The following is a 27,571-nucleotide window of genomic DNA, read 5'->3' on the forward strand; positions in this document are numbered from 1 at the left end:
GCTGTTTTCTGAATAAGAGCATATTTAAAGAACAGTTTCCTGGTCACGCTCTGGGGAGTATCTCAGTATTTCCCCCTTCATTTTGTACGTCCAGGTCCAGTTTGGGGGTGAGCTGTCAATCTTTCTGAGTTTCTGATGCTTGATATTGACTAGCTTCTAACCACTTTCCTCGCCCAGAGCTTGCCGAGCACTCCCCTTAGGGGCTCCTGGGGAAAACAGAAAAGCTGCTGATTTGGTAAAAAGAGGGAACGTTGAGCCGGAATTGCGCTCGCCTAGTTTTGTGCCTTGAAAAGCGAGAGTGCCGGGGAATGATCCCCATATGCCCCTCACTGGTTCTCGCTATAGAAATCTTGGCGTCTCCGGGGATATAAGAAAGTGCAGGAGAGACTTAAACTCTCAGCGGAGAGGCTGAGAATCCAGCACGGAACGCACCATAGCACTTGGTTTGGGGGTTCCTGTTTCCTTAAGCCTAGAAGGCGTAGTGGTTCATGGTCGTGGTCCCGCCTCCCAGGGTGTCGGCCCGGCGGTTCCTCTCGGAATTCCTCCCTCTGCCGGCACTGTAGGGAGTCAGTGGGTCCGAGCGCCAGGGATCCGATGCTCGGCTCTCAAAATAGTCGCTGAGAGACGCCCAGCCGAGCTCAGCCCCAGTTTTAAGCCGTCTTCAGGTAGAGTTTGTAGACGTTAAGACTGCGGCAGTCAGGGCGTTGTCCTAGGAAACGCAGTTTAAGGGAAGGTGTGTTAGTTTCTCGGAGCATCTCTTTGCCCCGCCTTGCGCTCGCTGCCTGGGCGCGGGGCGAGTTCCCAGTGGGCCGGCAACCGAGACCGCTCTTTCCGGAGCCCGGCAGTTTTCCTCGCCTCTGCACCCCTAGGCGGCGCTGCGCTCCTCCGCTCCCGCAGGCTCCGCTTTCCCAGACGGCTGCCGAACCTCCAGTCTAGCAAGCCTTGCTGTCAGCCGGCCGGTCCCGGGCAATTACGGCATTCGGAAGGCGAACGTCGGCTGTCTCTGCACTTCCAGCGGGCAGCGGCGGCCGACCGGCCTTCGGTTTTTTCCTTTTACCACGGCTCGCACTCTCCGGGAGTCCGGAGCATGGTCCCGGGTCACGGCTGGTGGAGCGAGGACGCCGAGAGGGAGGGGGATGGTGGGCTGGAGGGTGGCGGTTCTATGTTTGTGGGTTTCCTGCGGCTCTGTAGCCGGACAGCTCGAATACTCAGTGTCGGAGGAGACCGAACGGGGCGTAGCCGTAGGCAGTGTTGCCCAGGACTTGAGGCTGTCAGCGGCCTCTCTGTCCTTGCGGAACTTTCGCTTCCTTTCCAGCCGCGGCGAGACTTCGGGGTTGATCTGGCCAGCGGAAACTTGGTGGTCCGACAGCCGGCGGACCGCGAACGGCTGTGCGGGGCCAAAGCTGCCTGCGTCCTGATCTATGAGCTTGTGCTCGAGGACCCGCTAGAGCTGCACAAGATCCATGTTCACGTCCTGGACATCAACGACAACTCGCCTCACTTCCCTGCCGGCGACGTGCAATTCCATATTCCTGAGTTCCTTATGCCCGGAGCCCGCTTTACTCTCCCTAATGCCGAAGATGCCGACGAGGGAAGCAACGGGTTGCTAAGCTACAGCCTGAGCCCCAGCCGGCACTTTCGCCTGGACATGGGTTCGCGGGTCGACGGCAGCGAATTCCCAGAGCTGGTGTTGGAGAAAGCGTTGGATCGGGAGCAACGTGCCACCCACCGGCTAGTGCTCACCGCTCGGGACGGCGGGCTGCCAGCTCGCTCCGGTGAGGTACAAGTCACCATCGTCGTGGTGGACACAAACGACAATGCACCTGTATTTGAGCGCTCAGTATACCGCACCGAGGTGCCAGAGACTGCACCCAATGGGACTGTGTTATTCCGAGTGCAAGCCTCGGACCCGGATGAAGGCTCCAATGGGGAAATCCGGTACTCCTTAAGCAATAGCACCCAAGCCAAGCTGCGACACCACTTTCACGTGCACCCTAGAAATGGGGAAGTGCGGATCGCTGCTTCACTAGGTCCTCCTGAAACGCTGTTGGAGGCATACATTGAGGCAAGGGATGAAGGTTCCTTCAGTCTAGCCAGCACCGCCAAACTGCTGGTGGAGGTGACTGACGTGAACGATCACGCCCCTGAGGTGAACCTTCTCACTCTCTCCAGTCCCGTTTCCGAGGACGCCGCCACTGGCACAGTGATTGCTCTCCTTAATGTAAGGGATGAAGACCTTGGTCCCAATGGTAAAGTCACCTGTAGCATGTACAGTGGCGGCCCCTTTAAGTTGAAGGCTTCCTTTGGCAACTACTACAGCTTGGTGACTGACGGGCTGCTGGACCGGGAGCAAGTCGGTGAATACCAGGTTCTGATCACTGCCTCGGATGGTGGCTCACCTCCACTTAGCACTCGCAGGACACTGACTGTGTCAGTTGCTGATGTGAATGACAACACACCAAGCTTTCCTAAATCGAAACAGGAACTTTTTGTGGCTGAAAACAATGCCCCTGGAGCCTCCCTAGGACATGTGTTTGCCCAGGACCCAGATCTGGGGAAGAATGGCCTTGTCTTCTATGAGCTGTTGGATATTATCTCTGAAGGACAGTCAGCCTCTAGCTTGGTGGAAGTAGATTCATCCAGTGGGGCTATCACTGCCAAAATTTCCTTTGACTTTGAGTGGCTCAGGGGGTTTCACTTCCAAGTGGAAGCCCGGGATGGTGGCTTTCCTCCCAGAAGTGCAACAGTGACTGTGAACTTGTTTGTGGTGGATAGGAACGACAATGCTCCAGTCATCTTGTTTCCCTTGCCCCAAAATGGCTCTGTCCCAGTGGAAACCGTGCCCCGCTCTGCCAGAACAGGACACTTGATCACAAAAGTGGTAGCAGAAGATGCAGACAGTGGCTCCAATGCTTGGCTTTCCTACTACATCTTTAAGGCTTCTGACTCGAGCCTTTTCAGAATTTCAGCCAACATGGGAGAGCTCCGTACTGCTTGTTTAGTTCTTCCCACTGATGCAGTTAAACAGAAGGTGGTGGTGGTGGTTCAGGACCATGGAGACCCATCACTTTCTGCCTCTGTCACATTGGGTGTGCTGTTGAGCAGCTCTGCCCCTCAGGTCCTTCCAGACTTTGAAGATGGCTGGGAAACAGGAGGGCACCTTTCTGCCCAGAACCTGTATTTAACAATTGCCCTGGCCTGTATTTCCTTTTTATTTCTGGGGTGTTTACTTTTCTTTGTGTGTAGCAAGTTCAGCCAGAGTGCAGGCTGTTGCACTCAGAGCTGCTGTCACTCTCCAGAGGAGCTGAGGTATGGAAGCAAGGTGGCTTCAAATCCTTGCATGTCATCAGCCACAATAGATGTCACTACAGTCGAAAGACTTTCTCATACTTATCTCTATTGGGCCTCCCTGGGACTTGGTTATGATAATAACAGTTTGCTGTTGCATGGGGAATACAGTGCTGCTGTCCTGAAAAATCTGGCCTCTGGGGTAGAACTGAATGTGCCAATATCCTGTCTCCAGATTTGGAATAGGAAAGGGGATCACGCAAATGTCAATGCCATGGTAAGCATATTTTATGGAATTTGATTCCCTTGACCAGGAGATGGTCACTAGGTATTTCTAAAATGTTTCTTATGTGAGTCTTTGGTAGCATGTAATCCACTGAATTGAACACTCTGGCTCAGCATCCCCTGTGCTAAGGATTCTGGGAAGATCCAGGTGTTAAAAGAGATCATTTTTGGCCTGAAGGAGGTTACAGTTTATTTTTGAAAAACCAGGGTAAGAAATTCAAACCTATTGAAGAACAATTAAAGTAATACAGTATAAAGTTCTAAAATTGAAAAGAATAAACCACCAAAGTTTCTGGAACAGGTAATAAACAACCTGGGATGTCTTTGAATAATTCCTTTTATGAATTTATTTAAGGAATTACTTGAAATAAATATCCTTTCATTAGAAAACATATTTTGAGCAAAAGATATGTTTAAGGCATTCTGATACCTAAGGTGAGAATGAAAATTATGGAAGAGTCTTTGCGTAATACAAACTTAATATTATGGATGATGAGACATTTACTCAAACCATAACAAATACATGATTTAAACATGACGATAACCTAAAACATGTAAAAATAAATCATAACAGATGTTCAAAGAAGGGAGAGAGAGAACATCTAGACAGAGAAGAGGGAATTAGAGAAGGTTTTGTGGTAGAGATGGCAGTGAATTGGATTGTGAATGCTATACCATTTAATAAAATGCAACATATTCCCTAGGCTATATTTTACAATGAATACCATTTTGACAAAGTAGTCTTTTTTGATAATGGTATTCCAAAACATAGATAATAGTTCCACACAGTATTTGTAAATATATAGAAATAATAAGCATGTCTCAGAGCACTTATTTGTACTGACAGAAAGATGATACAGTTGGGTATAGGACTTGACAATCTTTTATTATGTGTTCTTATTGATGCATTTCACAAAGAAGACAGATGCATAATTGCCATGTCAGAAACATTTGTGTGTTCAAGGTGTACTTCCCATTCAAAGTCCATTCAACTTGGATTTAATTTTCTTATTATTTTAGAAGCCAGTAAACTTTGAAATAAGAAAATACCATGTTAAGGTGTAATGCCCCTAAGAAGGCTTCCCTTGTAGCTCAGTCAGTAAAGAGTCTGCCTGCAATGCAGGAGACCCGGGTTCGATTCCTGGGTCAGGAAGATCCCCTGGAGAAGGAAATGGCAACCCACTCCAGTATTCTTGCCTGGAGAGCCCCATAGACAGAAGAGCCTGGCAGGTAGTCTATGGGACTTGACAGTCTATGAGTTTGCAACAATTGGACATGACCAAGCACACACAGCAACAGCAGCAGCACCTAAGAAAGATTAAATTATTCAAATACTTCAGTTCATCTATAGTGGCCCTTGGTATTTCAAAACTTTCTAAGTGAAGTGGGAGCAATTGGATTAGCAATTTTCCAGTATTACTTTGTGACTTCTCATAGAGATCATGGATACAAGGGAAGGAGGTATGCAGAAGTTAGGGAAGGGAATGAAGGGAATGTTTTACCATTTCAGATAATAAGGGGGAAATTGGGTTATAAGTTACTCTACTTCAAATAATGATGTTAACCGCAAATAAAATAGATTTGCACCTTTTATAATTTTGCATATTTAATATTTACAGCATGATACAATGGAATCCATTATATACTATATGATTAGTCAATACTTGTTGATGAATAAATGATTCAATTTGTGAATCTATGAATTGAGTGATAACACTGTTTAATATATAAATAAAAATTTACTTTTTTACTTTATGTTTATATATAGCTAGCAGTTTAAATGGCACCCCACTCCAGAACTCTTGCCTGGAAACTCCCATGGATGGAGGAGCCTGGTGGGCTGCCGTCCATGGGGTCGTTAAGGGTTGGACACTTCTGAGCGACTTCACTTTCACTTTTCCCTTTCATGCATTGGAGAAGGAAATGGCAACCCACTCCAGTGTTCTTGCCTGGAGAATCCCAGGGACGGGGGAGCCTGCTGGGCTGCCGTCTATGGGGTCACATAGAGTCGGACACGACTGAAGCGACTTAGTAGTGGTAGCAGTTTAAAGGCCTTTTTCAAATACATTATTTCAATGATTATTTTCTTCCTTATGATATATAATCATGAAACAATACAACAGGGATTTTCTGGTCTAGAGCTAGCATGAACAACATCAATGCTGTGTTCTGGGGCTAAATACCAGTCCAGTTTCTGTAGAGGACAAAGTGATTAGCAGGAATGCACATAATTATTGTGAAATTTGCATGAATGAAAATTAAAGTGCAGCTAATTTTAAGGGAGAAAATTGGTGCACAAAATATTAGTATTTCAGGTATCAAAACACAATGTATAAACTCTCCTTCTATTAAGAGAATTCACTAAGGTTTGAGAGAAACCTTTTGACTAGACTGCAGAGGAAACATAAGTAAGCATTAGGAAGATCAATGATCTGAGAGAAGGAAAATTATCCACTTAGAAGGAAAGAATATAGCTAATAACAGAGGAATATGTCCCCTGCCACAGAATGTTTAAATTTATGTGAGTGATAAAATAACAGAGATATATACTGTTTAGACATGGAGGACTATTGTGCCATCTCATCCATCCAGTTGAGCAATCTTCCCATCATTGTTGATATTTTGCTTTATAGGTGGTTCATTGTTAATTTTTATGGGCTGGACATTTCCTTACATATAAAGAAAGTTTGTTGTATAAAAACATGGACAAAAATAACTTCTTTGAAGCTGGAGTATTTGTAATTCAACACAGGCATTTATCACTTACTTTTTCCTCCAAGTGCAGATTGATCCAGTATTTTGATGCTTTAGAAAAGAATGCTTGTCATGGTGTTCATTGAATGCCTTAAGAACAACTACAGAATTCTAGAAATAAGGTATTTGTTGCTTCAGTTTTAGAAATGATCTGTCTTTTGAAAAGCCTGCAATTTCATAATTTTAACTGTGTCTGAATCACACAGAATCATGTTGATGCATATGTACTTATATTTTGTTCTACTCTAAGCTCTTTTCTCTTATTTTAGAGTACATTAGTATAGTTTATAAAGCTTATGAAATTCAGGAAAACATTTTATCTGTATCTCTCCTTTGATAATATTTAACAGATAGAAACAAAATTGACCTACTGTGCAACAGCTAAGCAATATGAGTCTCATGTCAATTTTTTTCTGTTAAGATTCTTGATAATTTTTTAGATGATATCTGTGATATATCTACTTCCTATTAAAAACTGCATTGGCAGTTTTTAAAGATAGTAAGTATTAGCGTCCCAAAAATGCACAACAGCATAAACTGACTTTATTAAAAATTTCACATGAAAATTATATTTTTAACATACCAGTCTAAATTAAACTAAACCAAATTAAAGCAACTTCTCTTTTGCCAGGATCTATGGGGCATAAGATATTTCCCCTTTGAGTGTCATTTGTTAATGACAAATGGTAGACTGTTTTTGGCATTCTGGGTGTTTTTATTTGCTAACATATATTCCCCAAGTAGACTTGCCCATAGGTTAACTGGATATTTCTTTATATCTATTTTGACTTTGAAGCTGATAACCACACTTTGAAAAACTTTAGAGTGCAGAATCTAAGGAAGCATGCAGGCTATATGAAATATGTTCAGATTCAAATATATGGAGACAGCACAATAGTATTCTTTGTATGATATGGAAACCTCAAACTAGTGACAAGGAGAGAAGAGCATCATAACTTGAATAGAAAAGAGAAAAGCAATGCTTTGGGGAGATGTATGAGTGGGAAAGTTTTGACAGCATATATGATAATGTTGATGACCTATTGATTTTCGTTGAAATCAATCAATGACCTATTGATTAATAGGTCATTGAAATCAATCAATGACCTATTGATTTCAATAATGTTAATGACTATTGATTTTCATCATTAATGTTAATGACCTATTGATTTTACTTCAATATTTGCAGTAATATTTCAGAGACTAAATACTCTTTAGCTGGGTTGGGATGAAAGTAGACTGAATTACTAAGAGGTTTTTATATTGCTCAAATGCATATAATGTGAATATCAGAAATAGCGTTTGGCAGAATGTCAAATGAATATAGATCACAATCTAGGATTCTGACTAAAGTATGGGAAGTAAAGAATTTATTCATAAGGATTATTCTTTAAAACCAAAACTTAATGATAAAGGTGGTTACTCACTTTGTTTCCAATTTTAATTGATGAGAAGAGAATGGGTCAAGATATAAATAAGTTACATGTCTCTTTTATACTGCATTTATGAAAAATAATTGGTAATAATAAGGCAAGAATACTGTAGTGGGTTGCCATTTCCTTCTCCAGGAGATCTTCCCGACCCAGGGATTGAACCCGGGTCTTTTGCATTGTAGGCAGACGCTTTACCATCTGAGCCACCAGGTAAGTCCCATATGAAAAATAATTAGGATAAGAATTTCCTCCTCAACCTTTAAACACAGAAGGTCGTTATATATTCATCTGGAACTTGTCTTAGAATCTAGGGATGAATATAAGATCATGTAGTCTTCTGTGCTGCAGAGAAAGAGAAAAGTCTTTCTGTCCCAACTCAAATTGTTGGCTGTTCTTAGAGCCATCTGATTGCCATGTACACATACACTATTTTCATAACTGAACTCTATTGACATACCTCAAAAATGTACTCTCTGAATTCAGGTATATTATGCTTACTCTTTGGAATCTTTAAGCAAAGATTATAGCTGTTTTGTTTAGAATCAAAATGATGTTCTTGTAAAATAAAAACAACCAATAAAGACATCTTAATAATGTATTCATCACTTGAGATTGGCATGTCATTTTCCTTTCTTTTAAGGATTTGCTATCAAGGTTATGCTGGCCTTATTAAACAAGTTAGAAGTGTTTTTCTTTTTTCCTCTCCTTTTTTTCTAGTCTCTGGTCATGTTAAGATTGGTGATATATCTTTCTCAAATACTTCATAGAATTCACTAAGGATATTCTCTGTGCCTTAAGTTTTCTTTGTGGGAAAGTTTAAAATCATGAAATCACATTTCTTTACTATAAAAGAAATATTAGTTATTTTATTCTTCTTATTTCATTTCTATAAATTCTCTTTTCCAGAAATACATTAATTTTAGCTAAGTTTTCAAATATTTAAGCTAAAATATACACTAAATATGGCATAAAGTTTTTTTTTTATAATGTCCTCTCTGTAATCTTTTAACATTTACAGGATCTGTAGTGATATTCTTCTTTCCAATCCTAATGTTGTTGTCAGCTCTCATTTTTCCTGGTTAGACTCGGCAGTCACTTATTAAATTAGCCTTTTCAAGGACTAACTAAGTTTTGGGGATTCTCTTTCTTGTATATTTGCTTTCTATTTCACTGACTTCTGCTCTTAACATTATTTACCTTCTCATATTTCTTTATATTCAGTTTGCTATTTGATTTCTAGCTTTTTGTTTTTCAGGTTTTGTTGTTTTTAATGTATGGATTTATGGATTTAAAGCCAAAAAATTTCCACTTAGTATTAGCTGATTCATGTAAATCTTATTTTTAAAATTTTATTTGAAGTATAACATACATAAAAGTTCATATATTATTATACATAAAAGTTTATATATCATACATGTACAGCTTGCTGAATAATCAAAGCCAACGCAATCATGTGGTCACCACAGAGATAAGGAAGTAGAAGAGCATTACCAGCACCCCAAGCCCCCCTCAGCCTCCTCTATCATTGTGCTTCACTGATGGCTCAGACAGTAAAGAATCTGCCTGCAATGCACAGAGACCTGGGTTTGATCCCTGGATTGGGAAGATCCCAGGAGAAGGGAATGGCTACCCCCTCCAGTATTCTTGCCTAGAGCATTCCATAAACCGAGGAGCCTGGTGGTTTATAGTCCATGGGGGTTGCAAAGGGTTGGACATGACTGAACCACTAATACCTCATTACTCTCATCTGAAAATATCACTATTGTAATGAGTTTCAATGTCATAAAAATAGGATCATATAGTATGCTTATGGTTTTGTGTCTGGCTAGTTTAATTCAATATTATACATGTGACGTTCATCTGGCCTGCTGTGTGTAGCAATAATTCATCCATTAAACTGCTGTTTATCGTGTTGTATGAGTATATAACAATTTATTTATCCATGTTTCTGTTGATGGACATTTTTTCAAGTTTATTTTTGCTATTATAGACAATTCTGCTATGGACATTTTCCCTATGTCTTTTGGTGCACACGTTAGCATTTCTGTTAACAGTGTATCTAGTAGTAGAAATTGCTTGTTTATGTAGTATGAGTGTTCTCAACTTTAATAGATACTGCCAGTGGTTTCCCAAATTAGTTGTTCCAAGTTATTCTCCCACCAGCTTAAGAGTTTTAGTTAGTTCACATTCTTGAATAATTAGTATTACTAGTATTACCAGCCTTTTACATTTTCATCATTATAGTGGTATGTACTCATATCTCATTTTTAAAATTTAAACTCTAGATTTGAGCTAGTTTTTTTTTTTCATGTAGTAAGTGAATATGGAACAGTCTACAAGGTGAATATTAAAGCGCTTAGACCATTTGTCCCTTCCTTCCACTATATACTTTTAAAGTCAGGTTTATTGGTTGTTTGGGGAAGGCAATGGTAACCCACTTCTATATTCTTGCCTGGGAAATCCCATGGATAGAGGAGCCTCGTAGACTACAATCCATGGGGTCATAAAGAGTCAGACATGACTTAATGACTGAACAACAACAACTATTGGTTGTTTGGGAAATGTTGGCTCTCTGAGTTATACAGATCTTCCAAATGTGGACACATTTTATTATGCAATAAAAAATAATATTTATCAATACCACCATTGCTGTCATCAGATGGTCTTTTAGTATTGGGAAGCTACAGGCTTACCATGGTAGAGGAAAGTTTTCCAAAATTATGACTGTCACTCAAAATCTTAAATTTTAGTATTTGCAACAAATACTATCATTCATTTTCCTTGCAGTGAGGGATTCATTTCATTCATTTTTAAGAGAATGTCTGCTCTCTGGTGTTATAAATACCCAGATTCATTTTGTAAATTTCCTGTCTCGGACCTGGAACCAACCATTCCCCAAGAATCCTTCAATTCTTTTTTGTGGGAGATGTTATTTAGAAATATAATGTGGGTGGTAGGTGTGCTCATTCCTACAGGATTGAGTCAACGTTTCTAGGTATTTTCAGTTACTGAACTAAGGGATATGCGTTTTTAAAAAAGTAAAATCACAAGTTCATACTAATCTTTCCAATTCAAGTTAAGAACTATAAGGTTTTTAGTTAATTTCATTACACTTACATTTGTATCTCCTTTCTCCCACCATAAAAATCTTAGTGTTCATTTATATCAACATAATTACTAATTTATTACCACACACTAAAAGAACAGACTCAGAGAACAGTACCAGCACTACACCAACAATGTGGTTACAGTAACAGTTTAATGTTTTTGCCATTCTTTTCATTTGTAGGCTGCATTTTACTAGGCTTGTACAAATTGTTGTTTAGTTGCTAAGTCGTGTCCAGCTCTTTTGCAACCCCATGGACTGTAGCCTGCCAGGCTCCTCTGTCCATGAGATTTCCCAGGCAAGAATACTGGAGTGGTTTGCCATTTCCTTCTCCAGGGGATCCTCCCTACCTAGGGATTGGACCCACGTCTCCTGCATTGGCAGACAGATTCTTTACCACTGAGCCATCAAGGAAGCCCCTTGTATAAATTATCATGTTTTAAAGTATCTTGGAATAGTTCATCTCTGTGTAGTTAAGCCATAAACTACATAGAGTTAGATTCATTTGTTTCAAATTGCTTTCAAAACTAGGGCTTTTTAAGATTAAGTATTTTTGAACCACCTTTGTCCAATTCCCCCTCTTCCCTACCCCCACCTCTGGTAATCACAAATCTGATCTCTTTTTCTATGAGTTTGTTTTTGAAGTATAATTAACCTACAGCGCTGTGTTAATTCCTGGTGCACAACATAGTGACTTGGTATTTGTATATGTTATGAAACGGTCGCCATAATAAGTCTAGTTACCATTTGTCCCCATACAAAGGTATTGTATTATTATTGACTGTGTTTCCCACAGTGTACATTTTTTACCTGTGACTCATTTATTCTGTAGCTGAAAGTTTGTACCTCTTAATTTCCCTTACCTAGTTTACTCATTTCCCACCCTCCTCCCTTCTGGCAACCACTTGTTTCTTCTCTATATCTGTGATTTTGATTCTATTTTGTTTATTCATTTTTTTAATATTTGTTTTTCAAATGTAAGTGGAATCATGCAGTTTTTGTTGTTGTCTGACATATTTCACTTAGCATAACAACCTCACAATCCACCCAGATTGTCATGAATGGCAAGATTTTATTCTTTTCTATGACTAATATTCCATTATATATATGGGTGTGTGTACACACACACACCACATCTTCTTTATTCATTCATCTATTGGTGGACACTTAGGTTGCTTCCATATCTTGGATATTAATAGTGATTAATGCCGCAATGAACATAGGGGGTCCATATATCTTTTCAAATTAGTGTTTTCATTTTCTTTAGAAAAGTATCCAGAAGTGGAATTGCTGGGTTATATGGTAGTTCTGTTTTTAATCTTTTGAGGAAACATCATACTGTTTTCCATAATGGTACACCAATTTACATTCCTATGAACAGGGCATGAGGGTTCCATTTTCTTCACATGCTCATGCATACTTCTTTCTTATTTGCTGTCTTTTTGATAATAGTCATTCTGACAAGTGCGAGGTGATATCTCAGTGTGGTTTTGATTTGCATTTCCCTGCTGATTTGTGATTTTGAGCATCTTTTCTTATATGTTGGCCATCTGCATGTCTTCTTTGGAAAAATACCTATTCAGATCCTCTGCCCATTTTTTAATCAGATCGTTTTTTTGATATTGAGTTATATGTGTTCTTTAGGTATTTTGGATATTAGTCACTTATTGGATATATCATTTGCAAATATTAATATCTTCTCCCATTCAGTAGGTGACTTTTTCATTTTGTCAGTAGATTCCTTTGCTGTGCAAAATGTTTTTAGTTTGGTGTCGTCCCATTTGTTTATTTTTGCTATATTTATTTCATCTAGATTGTCTATTTTATTTACATATAATTGTTCATAGTAGTCTCTTGTGATTTTTTGTATTTCTGTGGTATCAGTTGTCACTTTTTTCCATTTCTGATTTTATTTATTTGGCTCCTCTCTTTTTCTTGATGAGTCTGGCTAAAGGTTTATCAATTTTGTTTATCTTTTCAAAGAACTAGCTCTTAGTTTCATTCATCTTTCCTATTTTTTTTAGACTCTATTCTATTTATTTCTTCTCTTATCTTTATGATTTCTTTCCTTCTGCTAACTTTGGGTCTTTTTGTTATTCTTTTATAGTTCCTTTCAGTGTAAGGTTAGGTTGTTTATTTGAAATTTTTCTTGTTTTCTGAGGTAGGCTTGTATCTCTGTAAAGTTCCCTTTTAGAACTGCTTTTGCTGTGTCCCATAAATTTTAAGATCACTGTTTTTGTTTTTGTCTCCAGATACTGGTTGATTTAATAGTAACAAACCAATCTTGCATTCTTAGCATAAATGTAGGTTTGTTGTGATATATTATTCTTTTTATATCACTAGATTTAGTTTCTTAACATTTTGCTGAGAATTTAAAAAATGTGTATATGATAGAAATTGACTTGTAATGTTTCATTCTTATAATGTTTTTGTCAGGTTTTGATATCAAAACTATGCTGGTCTCATATAGTAAATTGAGAAGTATTACCTTTTTTCCAGTTCTCTGGAAAGTTTGTATATGTAAATCAGTGGTTTTTTCCCCCTTCCTGTAAACACTTGGAAGAATTCAGAATGAAGCCTTTTTGGACTAGCATTCTCTGCATTAAAGTTTTTAATTATAAATAAATATCTGTTATAGATATGAAACTATACAGATCTTCTGTTTCTAGTTATAACAGTTGCTTCATTGTGTTTTTCAATAATTTTGTGCATTCAAATAAATGTGAAAATACATTTATAGAGTGTGGGCTTAAAGTTGTTTCATAATATTTCTTCTTATTATTTTGAAATCATAGGAACCATATGTTTCTTTTTGTATTGCTAGTGTGGTATTTTTTATTTCTCTTTTTTTTTGGATAAGCTTTGCTGTAGATGTGTTGGTTTTATTAGGCTTTTCAGTGAGCCATCTTTTGACTGCCAGAAAATAAAAAGAAAACATTACCTTTAAATGAGCAACAGGAAGACAGACAACTGAAGTCTCAAGGGAAAAATAAAAGCCATAATACAATTAAATGACATCTTCAAGGGATCTAAGAACACCTGAAAAACCTAGAATTTTATACCCAGCAAAAATATCCTTAAAAAAAAAGAAATAAATAAAATATTTTCAAATGAAACAAAGTTGAGGAAATGCATCCCAATCAGATCTGCACTGAGGGAAATAGTAAGTGATTTCTTTATGGAAAATTTTCCCAATTAGAAGCTCAGAAATATAGGAAGGAAGGAAGGGGAACAAGAGGAAAGAAGAGGAAGTAAATATTTACTGACTAAAACAATAATAATGCACAGTAGAATTTAAAATATAAGAAGAACTGAAATATATGAGGACAACAACAAAAATATGGAAAGAGGTAAATGGAATTAAAAGGGTTTAAGGCCGTTACATTGTCCTGAAAGTAGTGAAAGTAAAAATTATATTAGACTTTAATAAGTCCAGGATGAATGTTGTATTTTCTAAGAAAATCCATTTAAGATAGTAAAGAAAAGTAGCCAATAAGTTAGTAGCAGAGAGAAAATGGGATAAAAATATACTTAATTAGTCCAAATGAAGGCTAGAAGTAGGGGAAAGGCAAATTAGATAAGATAAATACAAGTAGAGATTAAAATCCAGGTATATCAGTAGTTACATTAAATGTAGATAGACTAAACACTCCGATTACAAAAATGGTCATACTGGTTAGAAATTATACTCCCGTATGTCAGTTATCAGAGACACACTTACAAAAAGGATAAAAAAAAGTGGGAAGTAAAAGAATGGAAAGAGACATACCGTGTAAACACTTATCAAAAGGAAACTGTATAGCTAACTCAACAGGTATCACTTATAGTGGACCTGAAGGCAAGAAGGCTTATGGATATAAATAAGGGCATTATGTAATAATAAAAGGGTTAGTCTATTAGGAAGATAAAACAATAATAAAATTTAATATGTTAATAACATCATGTTTAAGTACCTTAAGCAAAAACAATTAAACTTTAAGGAGAAATAGAGAAATCTATAACCAGAATGGGAAATTTTAACATACTTTGTTCAGAAACAGAATAAGGAGACAAAAAAAAAAAAACCCCACAACAATGAGAATACAGAGAATTTGAATAAGGGGGTTAAAGAGCATGTATGTGTGTGCATATAAAACCACCCAGTAATTGCAAAATGAAAAATCTTTAAAATACGCATGAGCATGTGGTGTATGTAAGAAAATTAAGTGTAATCTGGATCATAAAAGAAATCTCAATGAATCCATGACAAATTTTCATGCATGCATGCTTAGTTCCTCAGTCGTGTCTGACAGCATGTCAGGCTGTGAATGGTTGATTTTTGTAAATGTTCATGAATGTCTGTGTTTATGAAAGGGGTAATATTATAAAATTGCCTGTAAAAGTACTCTGTATATGTCTATTAAGTCTTTTGCCAGTTGTGTTGTTCAAATATTCTGCATTCTTTTTTACTCTTTTTATTTGCTTATTTTATGTGACTGAAAAAGTTATGTTAAAATGTCTCATTGTAAATGAACTGTTTATTTCTTCTTGGATTTTTGTCACATTTTTATTTCATATATTTTTAGGCTTTTTATTTTATTTAGATACTTAACCCAATTTAGATTTGTAATATTTTCCTGTTAAGTGGAAACTTCTAACATTATGAAATAACTCTATCTCTACTTCTGTTGGTGATGAACTGTTTTAGTTTTTGTTTGTCTATGATGTCATTCTTGATAGATATTTTTCCCTGGGTATGGAATTCTAGGTAAGCATCTCCTTCACTTTGGCACATTAAATTTATCCTACTTTTTGGGTTTCACTGTTGTCTTATTGTGCTCTTTTGTGAGTAATTTCTTATTATTTTTCTTTCAATTTTGCTAATTTTGTCTTCTTTTGTGCCTAATATTCTACTAGAAGTGTCCCTTGAGTTTTATTTTTAGTTATTCTGTTTTTCATTTAAAAATTCTAATATGATTGTTCATATCTGCTGGGTTATTTTAAATTTATTTTACTTCTCTGAAAAGATTTTCAAACTTGCTTTTTATTTCTTTAAATATATTAAATCTCTGATATTTCTACAGTCTGCAGTCTGAAAGTATGTTTCTGCTGAGTGCTGCATCAACTAGTTTTTTATCATAGCTCCATATTTCCATGTGTTGCAGATTTCCCCTGACTTCTGATGGTCATTACCCTGAAAATAATATTTCTCAGGATATCCTGAGATCTTGTATGAAAGTACCTTCAGGATAGATTTTTATTTACATCTGCCAGTGTCTGAGGGGCTTCCCAGGTGGCTCAGGCGTTAAGAATCTGTCTGCAATGCAGGAAATGCAGGAGATACTGGTTCAATCCCTGGGTCAGGAAGATCTCCTGGGGAAGAGTATGGCAACCCACTCCAGTATTGTTGCCTGGAGAATCCTATGGATAGAGGAGCCTGGCAGGCTAAAGTCCATGGGGTCACAGAGAGTCAGACACGACTGAAGTGACTGAACACACACATGCCAGTGTCTGAATGCTACTAGTTGTATGCTACCTTCAGTTCAAGATTTGAGGATCTTTGGAGACTTAGGCTCTATGTATACCCAGCTGAAAATCTACAGGATATCCAGTATCCAATGACAACTTTATAAGACTTTTTTTCCTTTCCTGTTTTCCTTCTGTTTTGGTTGGCTCCAAGTGAAATTTCCCAGCAGTGGATAGGTTTAGTTTTGTTACACCATCTCCTGGAGGGTATGGTCCTTGGGTTCCAGATTACTGTAGTTTGGAGATCCTATAAGATTCCTCTTCTTATGTACTTTCTGGTCCTTAATTTCTGTCTTCCTTATCCTACAAATTATCTGGATTTACAGCCAAGTTTATGTTGGCAGATGCTTTCAAAACAAAAAGCAAATTCAAAATTCTGCTCGCCTCTCTGGGTTTAGGTTTCCTCCAGACTTTGTCTTAGCAGTTCTCGCTATCTTATCAGATTTTCAGTGCTTTTAAGATAATTGTTTTAATATTTTATCTAGAATATTTCCTTGCTTTCAGTAAGATGGCTGCTCTGAATAATTTAAGCTTCCATTACCCGAGATTTCATAGTATACAATTTTATCACCAGCATATTAGCATCTAAGTAGTATTGAAATGTTTTATGCTGCTGCTACTGCTAAGTCGCTTCAGTTGTGTCCGACTCTGTGCGACCCCATAGACGGCAGCCCACCAGGCTCCCCCGTCCCTGGGATTCTCCAGGCAAGAACACTGGAGTGGGTTGCCATTGGGGGATTTAAATCTTTTATTACTATTTTGGGCTTCCCAGGTGGCACTAGTGGTAAAGAACCAGCAATTACTGATTTGGGGGAAAAAAGTAATTCGTACATTAGATCTACTATGAACCAAGAGAGCACATGCTTTCACTTAAACATTCAGACAATAACCTATTCTCTGAAAAAGAATACACACACACACACATTACATCTATGTAACTGAGTCACTGTGCTGTATACCTGACACTAACATGACATTGTAAATCAACCATATTTCAATAAAAAGCAAATAAAAACATTCAGATAATAAAATTTTATTAAAGGTGGCACTTGTGACTTTGCTTGACATACAATTTCCATATTTATTTATTCTAGTCACTCCATCTGACATACTTTTTAAAGCATGAGACATTCAAAATGTAGAGACAGATAAGATATAATCCATAATAGTGAAAGATATGTCAACAATAAACAGGTAAACCATCAATTATAATACAAACAGATTAGAGCTACAATGAAACAAATATATGCTACCCTGGAATGCAGAGGGAAAGCAACTAACTTAGTATGTTGTTTGGTTGAGGGTGGGGACATGTAGAGAGATCTTCCCATGTACGATATCTCTATAGTAGAGGATTAATGGATGATTGGGAGAAAAGTTATGACCAACCTAGATAGCATATTCAAAAGCAGAGACATTACTTTGCCAACAAAGGTCCATCTAGTCAAGGCGATGGTTTTTCCAGTGGTCATGTATGGATGTGAGAGTTGGACTGTGAAGAAGGCTGAGCGCCGAAGAATTGATGCTTTTGAACTGTGGTGTTGGAGAAGACTCTTGAGAGTCCCTTGCACTGCAAGGAGATCCAACCAGTCCATTCTGAAGAAGATCAGCCCTGGGTGTTCTTTGGAAGGAATGATGCTAAAGCTGAAACTCCAGTACTTTGGCCACCTCATGCGAAGAGTTGACTCATTGGAAAAGACTCTGATGCTGGGAAGAATTGGGGGCAGGAGGAGAAGGGGATGACAGAGGATGAGATGGCTGGATGGTATCACTGACTCGATGGACGTGAGTCTGAGTGAACTCCAGGAGTTGGTGATGGACAGGAAGGCCTGGCGTGCTGCGATTCATGGGGTCGCAAAGAGTCGGACACGACTGAGTGACTGAACTGAACTGAACTGAAATGGATGATTTGGGAAGCAAGGAGGTAGATTGGTGAACGAGTATTTCAGGCAGAGCAAAACCCATAAAGCCCTAGAGGAATGAGAAAGCATAAAAGAAACGGAAAATACTTTGATTTGGTCAGAATATATTGTATATGTGTAAGCAAACAAGAAGTTGAGGCTAGAAAAATAAATAAGAATCAGGTAAGATTCTTCAATGTTTAGAATATCAGATTTTACCATTAAGAAATATGTAGCTGATAAGGTTGAGAAAAAGGTTTAAAAAGAACTTTTCCATTAAATAGTACTACATGATCATTGAGATGTTTTATAAAAAGAAATTACCTGTAGTTCCAAAACCTAAGTACAGTCACAATTATATGTTTACAGCTCTTTTAAAAAAAAAACATGTTCCATGTGTATTTTTAAAAATAGTTGAAATAATATATAAATAACTTATATATTATAGAATATAGTAAAATGTAGGAAAGTATAGGCATTTTTAAATGATTATGTTTTTATTGAGATATAGTTGATATATAATAATGTATGTTTCAGATGAATAACATAGCAATTCACAGTTTTTAAATGTTGTATTCCATTTGTAGTTATTGTAAAATATTTGCTCTATTCTCTGTGTTGTACAACATATCCTTGTAGCTAATCTGTTTTATATAGTTTGTAGCCCTTAATCCCCTACCCATATCTTGCCCCTCTCCTCTTCTCTCTTCCCACTGGTAACCACTAGTTTGTTCTCTATGAATCTGTTTCTTTTTTGTTATAGAGGTCAACATTTTAGATGACTGTATGATAGTTCATCACAGATAATTTTCCTATGCTGAACATTTGATTCTAGTGTTTATTATAAATGTCACTGCTGTGAACAAGTTTGTACATTGATCTTTGCTTGATTTTCAGATAAATTCCTTAGGAAGATGCATAGAAGACATCCTGCTATTAGCTTGAAAGTTGACATTTTTTGTGTTTTTTAAACTTTAAAAATTCTTTTCATTATCATTTTGGTGGTTATCTTAGGTGTTACAACATAATCCTTGACTTCTCAAAGTCTAATTACTAATTAGTACTTTTAGCTCTTTTTGCTGGATCTATTTCTATAATAGTTGTGGGTCATGAATTATTCTTACTCAGACATATTATTTTTTGTCCCTATTTCTAGCCACATTTGGGACTATTTTGGAAAATACTGTTCAGTCATGTCCAATAATAATTGCAAGTTAATTAATTAGCTGAGCCAGATTTTGTCTAGTCCCCGGATCAGTAACTAGAAATAACACAGACACCCAGGATGTTAACAACATAACTGCTAATAGTTTCCCATTCCTGCTCTTTTGACTTGAAAAATGTCATGTAATAGATAAAAGGGTTTACATTTGGTTTCTTCTCTTAGAAAGGAGGGCATATTCTATATCTCCATCAAAACCTTTAAAAGATATCTTCTTTAGATTAATGGCAGTAGCCTGAGCAAGACTGTTAATTGTTAATGTGTGTAAGACTAAATGTTCCTCCCAAGCACCTGTCCTCTACCATCAAGGATTATGATTATAATCTCAGAAGATTATAGTCATGTATTTGGATTCATTCTGAATCACAATTGATGACTTGCAATGCCTTTCAACTTTCATTCAACTGAAAATCAAATATATCTGAATTATCATGGCACTCTTTTCACCTCTGTGGAAAGCAGAGAACCTTATAATTTTGAGGACATAGCACTAGTGTTTGCCTCTTTTATGGTGTCTTTCATAATCTATGACCCTTGGGCTCAGAAACACTTTGTTCATATATGAGATTTTATCACCAAGCAAGAAGATTTACATAAGTCATTATAGTAAGTGAGGAGTTGATAGTAGTTCACGTTAATATTTGTAGCTATGATATTCTACCTATTTAGATGAACAGGAATAAATTGTGAAAATTTAATCTACAGTTTACGTATATATCAGCTGCCATCTGCCTCACTTAATTTGTCTCTCCTCTGAAATCCACTATTTATTCCTTCTGTGATTCATTTGTAAGTTAATATTTTATCTATAGTTCTCTTGAAATGCCCAATTGAAGGTTGTGCCCTAGAATGGTTTGATGGAATTTACTTTAAGAGCTTTTTTTTTGGTCCATGTGATGGCTGAATATTCTCCTGTTTAACAGCTTATTTGAGGGTTTTTGGAAATACAAGACCAGAAGAAACTTAAATCACATTTTTGTGTTTGAAAATTTTATTTTCTCCTTGTAACATCAATAGACTTTGTTTTACAGCTAAAATAATATTAAAAATATTACACAAAAACTCTAAAATCACCAGGATCCCCCAAGATATTAATCTAAATTTAGACAAGCAGTTAATTATATGTGAGTTCTTTACCACTAGTGCCACCTGGGAAGCCCTTAAGGAAAGGAAATAATTCCTTTTTTTCTTTAAAGGTTGTTATCAAGTACTTCCGGGCTTCCCTAGTAGCTCAGTTGGTAAAGAAACTGCCTGCAATGTGGGAGACCTGGGTTCGATCCCTGGGTTGGGAAGATCCCCTGGAGAAGGGATAGTGCCCACTCCAGTATTCCAGATAATTTGGTCAGGCTTAAAACATAAGGCCAGTTGCCACACTTGTGTAAGAACCTTAAAATTTTATAGTGATATTTTATGGCTTTATTTTTTATCAACTTATTATAGTTATCTTAATAACTATAATGTATTGTTATAATGTATAGTATAGATATAGCTATATCTTAATAGGCTATATCCATTTAAAGTATTTGATTCAGTGAGTTTTGTTCTGAAAAATTGAGGTTTATTATATGCAATATTATATAATTTTCAGGTGTACAACATAGTGATTTACAATTTTTAAAGGATTTGTTCCATTTATAATTATTATAAAATATTGGCTCTATTTCTTGTGTTGTACTGTATATCCTTGTAGCTTATTTGTTTTATACATAAGAATTTCTCCCTGTTAATCACCTGTCCCTACTTTGCCCTTCCCTCCTCCCCTCTCTGCAGTGCTAACCAGTAATTTGTTCTCTACATCTGTGAGCCTGTTTTTTTTTTTTTTATTATTATAGTCACTAGTTTATTTTTTAGATTCCCTGATTCAATGCATTTTAGTGATTGTGTACATTCTTGAAATTACCACTAACCTAAAGGTATAGAATATTTTCACCACTCCCAAAAGTGTTCTCTGGTTCTTTTGCAGTTATTTCTCCCTCCAACTCAGGCCTCAAAGAACCACTGATCTGCTTTCAGTTACTATAAATTGATTGCATTTTCTAGAATAATATATAAATGGAATTGTTCAGGAAGAAGTTTTTGTATCTACCTTCTTTAGCTCAGCATACTGATTTTGAGATTCATTCATATTGCTGGGTATTTTCAGTAGTTCATTCCTTTTCATCATTGAGTAGTATACCATTGTAGGATATATGACATTTTTATTGCCTAGTCACCTGTCAATGGAATGTTTTTTCTAATTTTTAGCTATTAAGAAAAAGACTTCTGTGTAGATTGGTTACGTTCTATGGTAGGTTATATTTTAAGAAACCGACACATTGTTTGTCAAAGTGTGCACCATTTCACATGTTCACTAGCAACCATATAGGGGTTCCAGTTGCCCCACATCTTCACAAACGTTTGGCAGTCTTTTTTAAAAAGGTCCTTTATCATAACCATTCTAATGAGTGTGAACCGTTATTCAATTGTGATTTTAATTAGCATTTCCCTAATGATTTTGTGCATTTTAAAAAATGTGCATCCACTTGTATGTCTTCTCCTATGGAGTATGTTAAAATTATTTTCCCCTTTTTTTATTGGTTTGTGTGCCTCATTATTACTGAATTGTAAAAATCTATATACAAGTCCTATATCAGATATACGTATTGCAGATACTCTCTCCCGTTTACCCGTTCATTTTCTTAATAATGTCCTCTGAAGACCAAAGTTTTAAATTTTCATGATGGTAAACTATTTTTTATTTTATGATTTATGTCTTCTGTGTTCTCCTTAGAAAACTTTTGCTTATTCCAAGTTGACAAAGAATTTTCTCTGTGTTTTCTTCTAGAAGCTTTTAGATTTAGTTCTGTGAGCCATTCAAGCTAATTTCTGTGGATGGTGTGAGGTAATGTAGATTTATTTTTCTCCATTCAAAGGCCATTTATTGAAAAGACCTACTCTTTTCAATTATCATGGCATGTTTATCAAAAATCAATGGACCATATTTTGCTGACCTTATTCTGGACTCTGTTTCATCCCTTTGATCTGTATGTTTTTTCTTTCACCAGGAGTAAATTGTTTTGATATTGTAATTTTCTAAGTTTGGAAATGAGCTGTATAATATTCCTTAGGATTTTCTAATTGTATCATCTGGAAATAGAGACTTCTTTCTTCCAGGATTACATTAATATTTTTCTTTGTTACTTAATAGCAATGGCTAGGACCTATAGTCTCGGAGAAGGCAACGGCAACCCACTCCAGTACTCTTGCCTGGAAAATCCCATGGACGGAGGAGCCTGGTAGTCTGCAGTCCATGAGGTCACTAAGAGTTGGACACGACTGAGCGACTTCACTTTCACTTTTCACTTTCATGCATTGGAGAAGGAAATGGCACCCCACTCCAGTGTTCTTGACTGGAGAATCCCAGGGATGGGGGAGCCTGGTGGGCTGCTGTCTATGGGGTCGCACAGAGTCGGACACAACTGAAGCGACTTAGCAGAAGCAGCAGCAGCACCAGGACCTATAGTACAGTAGTGAATAGAAGTGATAAGAGCAGGCATCCTTGCTTTATTTCCAACTTTAGGGCAAAAGTATTCAATATTTCACCATTAAGTATTATGGAAGTCATAGATTTTTTATAAATGCTTTATCAAATTGAGGAAATTCCTCCCTCTGGATTGTTCAGAATTTTATCATGAGTAGTTACTGAATTTTGTCAAACTTTTTTTCCACATCAATTGAAGTGAAAATAAAGTTTTCTTCTTTAACCTACGAATATGGTAAATTATACTGATTGTTTTTGAATGTTGAAACAACCTTTCATTCCTGGAATAAACCTTAGACATGATTATTGTCTTTAGGCATATTGTTGGATTAGATTTGCTAATATTTTGTTATTTTTACATCCATGTTTGTACAAGATATCTTTATGTGATTTTCTCATTTTTTTCTTTTCTATTCTTTCTGTTGTGATATCTTTGTCAGGCTGTGCTATTATCTGACCCAATAAAAAGACTTCAATTTCTTTGATAGATTTTTAAATTAAAAATGGAAACACTATTCATATATTTATTTCATCTTGAGGTAGTCTTAAGATGTATTTTTCAAATAATTTGTCTGTTTCTTCCAATTTGTTATGTTTGTTAGCACAAAATTATTAATAGTATTCTCTCATCTTTTAATGTCTGTGTAGTCTATAGTAATAGCATTCCTTTTATTCCTGGTAGTGATGATTTGTGTTCTGTTTTTTTCTTGACCAGTCTAGCTTGAAGTTTATCAATGTTGTCGATCTTTTCAAAGAGCCAGCTTTTGACCTTTTTGATGCATTTTCTATTATTTTTCTGCTTTCTGTTTTATTTTCATCTTTATTATTTGAACTCTTCTATGACTTTAAGTTTACTTTGCTCCTTTTTACATTTTTTGGGTGCATTTTTCTATATCCTTTAGGTATATTCTATATCTAATTTTAAAATTCTTTCTAATAGAAAAAATTAAGGCTACAAATTCCCCTCTAAAACCTGTTTATTTGCATTCAACAAATTTTGATATATTGTATTTTTATTTTTGCTCATTTTAAAATATGTTCAATTTCCCTCTGATTTATTCTTTTGCCCTTTGATTACTTAGGAGTGTCTTTAAGTTTACAAGTATTTGTGGTTTTCCTAGCTATCTTATTACTTTTGATTTCTAGTCAATTCTGTTTTGTTCAAAGCAGATACTCTTCCTAATTTCAGTCTTTTGAGGTTTATTTGGTAAAGTGTTTGACTGCAATGTGTGAGACCAGGCTTCGATCCCTGGGTCGGGAACATCCCATGGAGAAGGAAATGGCAACCCACTTCCAGTACTCTTGCCTGGAAAATTCCATGGACAGAGGAGCGTGGTGGGCTACAGTCCATGAGGTCGCAAAGAGCTGGACATGACTGAGTGATTTCACTTTCTTTTTATGTCTCAGTATACAGTCTATCTTGGTGAATGTACCAAATGTACTTTAAAAGAATGTGTATTCTGCAGTTGTCAGGTGTAGTGATTTACAAGTTATAAGTAATTATTTAGGTCTTATTTTTGTGTAGTTGCTCTGAGAGCAGTGTTAAAGTATTTATTATTATTATTGTTCTCCCTTTAATTGTGTCCATTTTTGCTTCATGCATTGTGAGGCTCTACTATTAGGCATATGTATACATTTATGATTATCACAATCTTCCTGATTTACTGATCTTTCTATTTTTATGAAATATCTCTTTGTTGCTCAGATCATGAACTCCTTATTGAGATATTCAGACTTAAATTGAAGAAAGTGGGGAAAACCACTAGACCATCCAGGTATGACCTCAATCAAATCCCTTATGATTATACAGTGGAAGTAAGAAATAGATTTAAGGGACTAGATCTGATAGAGTGCCTGATGAACTATGGACATAAGTTCGTGACATTGTACAGGAGACAGGGATCAAGACCATCCCCAAGAAAAAGAAATGCAAAAAAGCAAAATGGCTGTCTGAGGAGGCCTTACAAATAGCTATGAAAAGAAGAGAAGCAAAAAGCAAAGGAGAAAAGGAAACATATACCCATTTGAATGCAGAGTTCCAAAGAATAGCAAGGAGAGATAAGAAAGCCTTTCTCAGCAATCAATGCAAAGAAATAGAGGAAAACAATAGAATGGGAAAGACTAGAGATCTCTTCAAGAAAATTAGAGATACCAAAGGAACATCTCATGCAAAGATGGGCTCAATAAAGGACAGAAATGGTATGGCCTAACAGAAGCAGAAGATATTAAGAAGAGGTGGCAAGAATACACAGAAGAACTGTACAAAAAACATCTTCATGACCCAGATAATCATATTGGTGTGATCATTCACCTAGAGCGAGACATCCTGGTATGTAAAGTCAAGTGGGCTTTAGGAAGCATCACTACAAACAAAGCTAGTGGAGGTGATGGAATTCCAGGTGAGCTATTTCAAATCCTGAAAGATGATGCTGTGAAAGTGCTGCACTCAATATGCCAGCAAATTTGGAAAACTCAGCAGTGGCCACAGGACTGGAAAAGGTCAGTTTTCATTCCAATCCCAAAGAAAGGCAGTGCCAAAGAATGTTCAAACTACCACACAATTGCACTCATCTCACACGCTAGTAAAGTAATGCTCAAAATTCTCCAAGCCAGGCTTCAGCAATACATGAACCATGAACTTCCAGATGTTCAAGCTGTTTTAGAAAAGGCAGAGGAACCAGAGATCAAATTGCCAACATCCGCTGGATCATTGAAAAAGCAAGAGAGTTCCAGAAAAACATCTATTTCTGCTTTATTGACTACACCAAAGCCTTTGACTGTGTGGATCACAATAAACTGTGGAAAATTCTGAAAGAGATGGGAATACCAGACCACCTGACCTGCCTCTTGAGAAATCTGTATGCAGGTCAGGAAGCAACAGTTAGAACTGGACATGGAACAACAGACTGGTTCCAATAGGAAAAGGAGTACGTCAAGGCTGTATATTGTCACCCTGCTTATTTAACTTACATGCAGAGTACATCATGAGAAATGCTGGACTGGGAGAAACACAAGTTGGAATCAAGATTGCTGGGAGAAATATCAATAACCTCAGATATGCAGATGACACCACCCTTATGGCAGAAAGTGAAGAGGAACTCAAAAGCCCCTTGAAAGTGAAAGTGGAGAGTGAAAAAGTTGGCTTAAAGCTCAACATTCAGAAAACGAAGATCATGGCATCCGGTCACACCACTTCATGGGAAATAGATGGGGAAACAGTGGAAACAGTGTCAGACTTTATTTTTCCGGGCTCCAAAATCACTACAGATGGTGACTGCAGCCATGAAATTAAAAGACGCTTACTCCTTGGAAGGAAAGTTATGACCAACCTAGATAGCATATTCAAAAGCAGAGGCATTACTTTGCCAACAAAGGTTCATCTAGTCAAGGCGATGGTTTTTCCAGTGGTCATGTATGGATGTGAGAGTTGGACTGTGAAGAAGGCTGAGTGCCGAAGTATTGATGCTTTTGAACTGTGGTGTTGGAGAAGACTCTTGAGAGTCCCTTGGACTGCAAGGAGATCCAATCAGTCCATTCTGAAGGAGATCAGCCCTGGTATTTCTTTGGAAGGAATGATGCTAAAGCTGAAACTCCAGTACTTTGGCCACCTCACACGAAGAGTTGACTCATTGGAAAAGACTCTGATGCTGGGAGGGATTGGGGGCAGGAGGAGAAGGGGACGACAGAGGATGAGATGGCTGGATGGCGTCACTGACTCGATGGACGTGAGTCTGAGTGAACTCCAGGAGTTGGTAATGGACAGGGAGGCCTGGCGTGCTGTGATTCATGGGGTCACAAAGAGTCAGACACGACTGAGCGACTGAACTGAACTGAATAGTCTTTTTTGAAGTATATTTTATCTGATATTAAATTGGCTATTGCAGTCTAATATTTACTGTGTGCATGGCATATCTCTTCTCATCCATTTACTTTCTGTTTCTTTACATTTAAAATGTGTCCTTGTAGAAAGAATATGTTTTGTTCTTGTTCTTTTATTCATCTTGGTAACTGTTATCTTTTGATTGAAGTTAATTTGTGTGATTATTGATATGTTTGAATTTGTATTCTCTAATATATTGTCTTTAATTTTCCACTATGAATTTGTTCTTTTGGTTTTCCTTGTCTCTTTTGAATTATTTGAATATTCTTTAGAATTCTGTTTAATTTTTGGATATACATATTTTTAGTTAAATATATTTGCATATTTTAGTTGTTGCTCTAAGGATTATAGTATGTATCTTAACTTCTATCAGTTTACTTAGAGTTACTTGTGTTCTACTTTCATAGAACATAGTAACATAGTAACCTATAACCATATAAAACTGTTCAGCTTCTCTCATGTCATTGCTTACACTATAGTTTTCATTTGTATTAAACTTATACAATATTAAACCAAGACACAAGATACAGTTATAAATTTTGCTTAGTCATTATGTGCTTTAGAGAAGTTAAGAAGATAAAAAGTCATTTTTATTCATCCAGACATTTAGCATTTTCAGTGCAGTTATTTGTTTCCAAAGAGTCTAATTTCCCTGTAGTATCTTTTCACTTCAGCCT

The 27,571-nt window shown here is 36.9% G+C and overlaps 1 protein-coding gene across 2 annotated transcripts in view; it reads left to right on the forward strand.

Annotated features, from left to right (window-relative positions):
* The first annotated feature begins 556 nt into the window (after window positions 1-556).
* LOC147369524 (protocadherin alpha-C2) overlaps window positions 557-27,571 on the forward strand; it is a 95,258-nt gene continuing 68,243 nt past the window's right edge. For both annotated transcript variants that reach the window (XM_086412048.1, XM_086412045.1), the window contains exon 1: window positions 557-3,565. In XM_086412048.1, coding sequence (XP_086268174.1) covers window positions 1,088-3,565 — 2,478 coding nt within the window. In that variant the 5' untranslated portion in view covers window positions 557-1,087. The remainder of the gene's footprint in view (window positions 3,566-27,571) is intronic.

This window comes from Bos grunniens, chromosome 7 (assembly GCF_055505025.1).
Source record: "Bos grunniens cultivar Pamir isolate PY7600 chromosome 7, Bosgru_T2T1.0, whole genome shotgun sequence".
NCBI classification, from domain to species: Eukaryota; Metazoa; Chordata; class Mammalia; order Artiodactyla; family Bovidae; genus Bos; species Bos grunniens.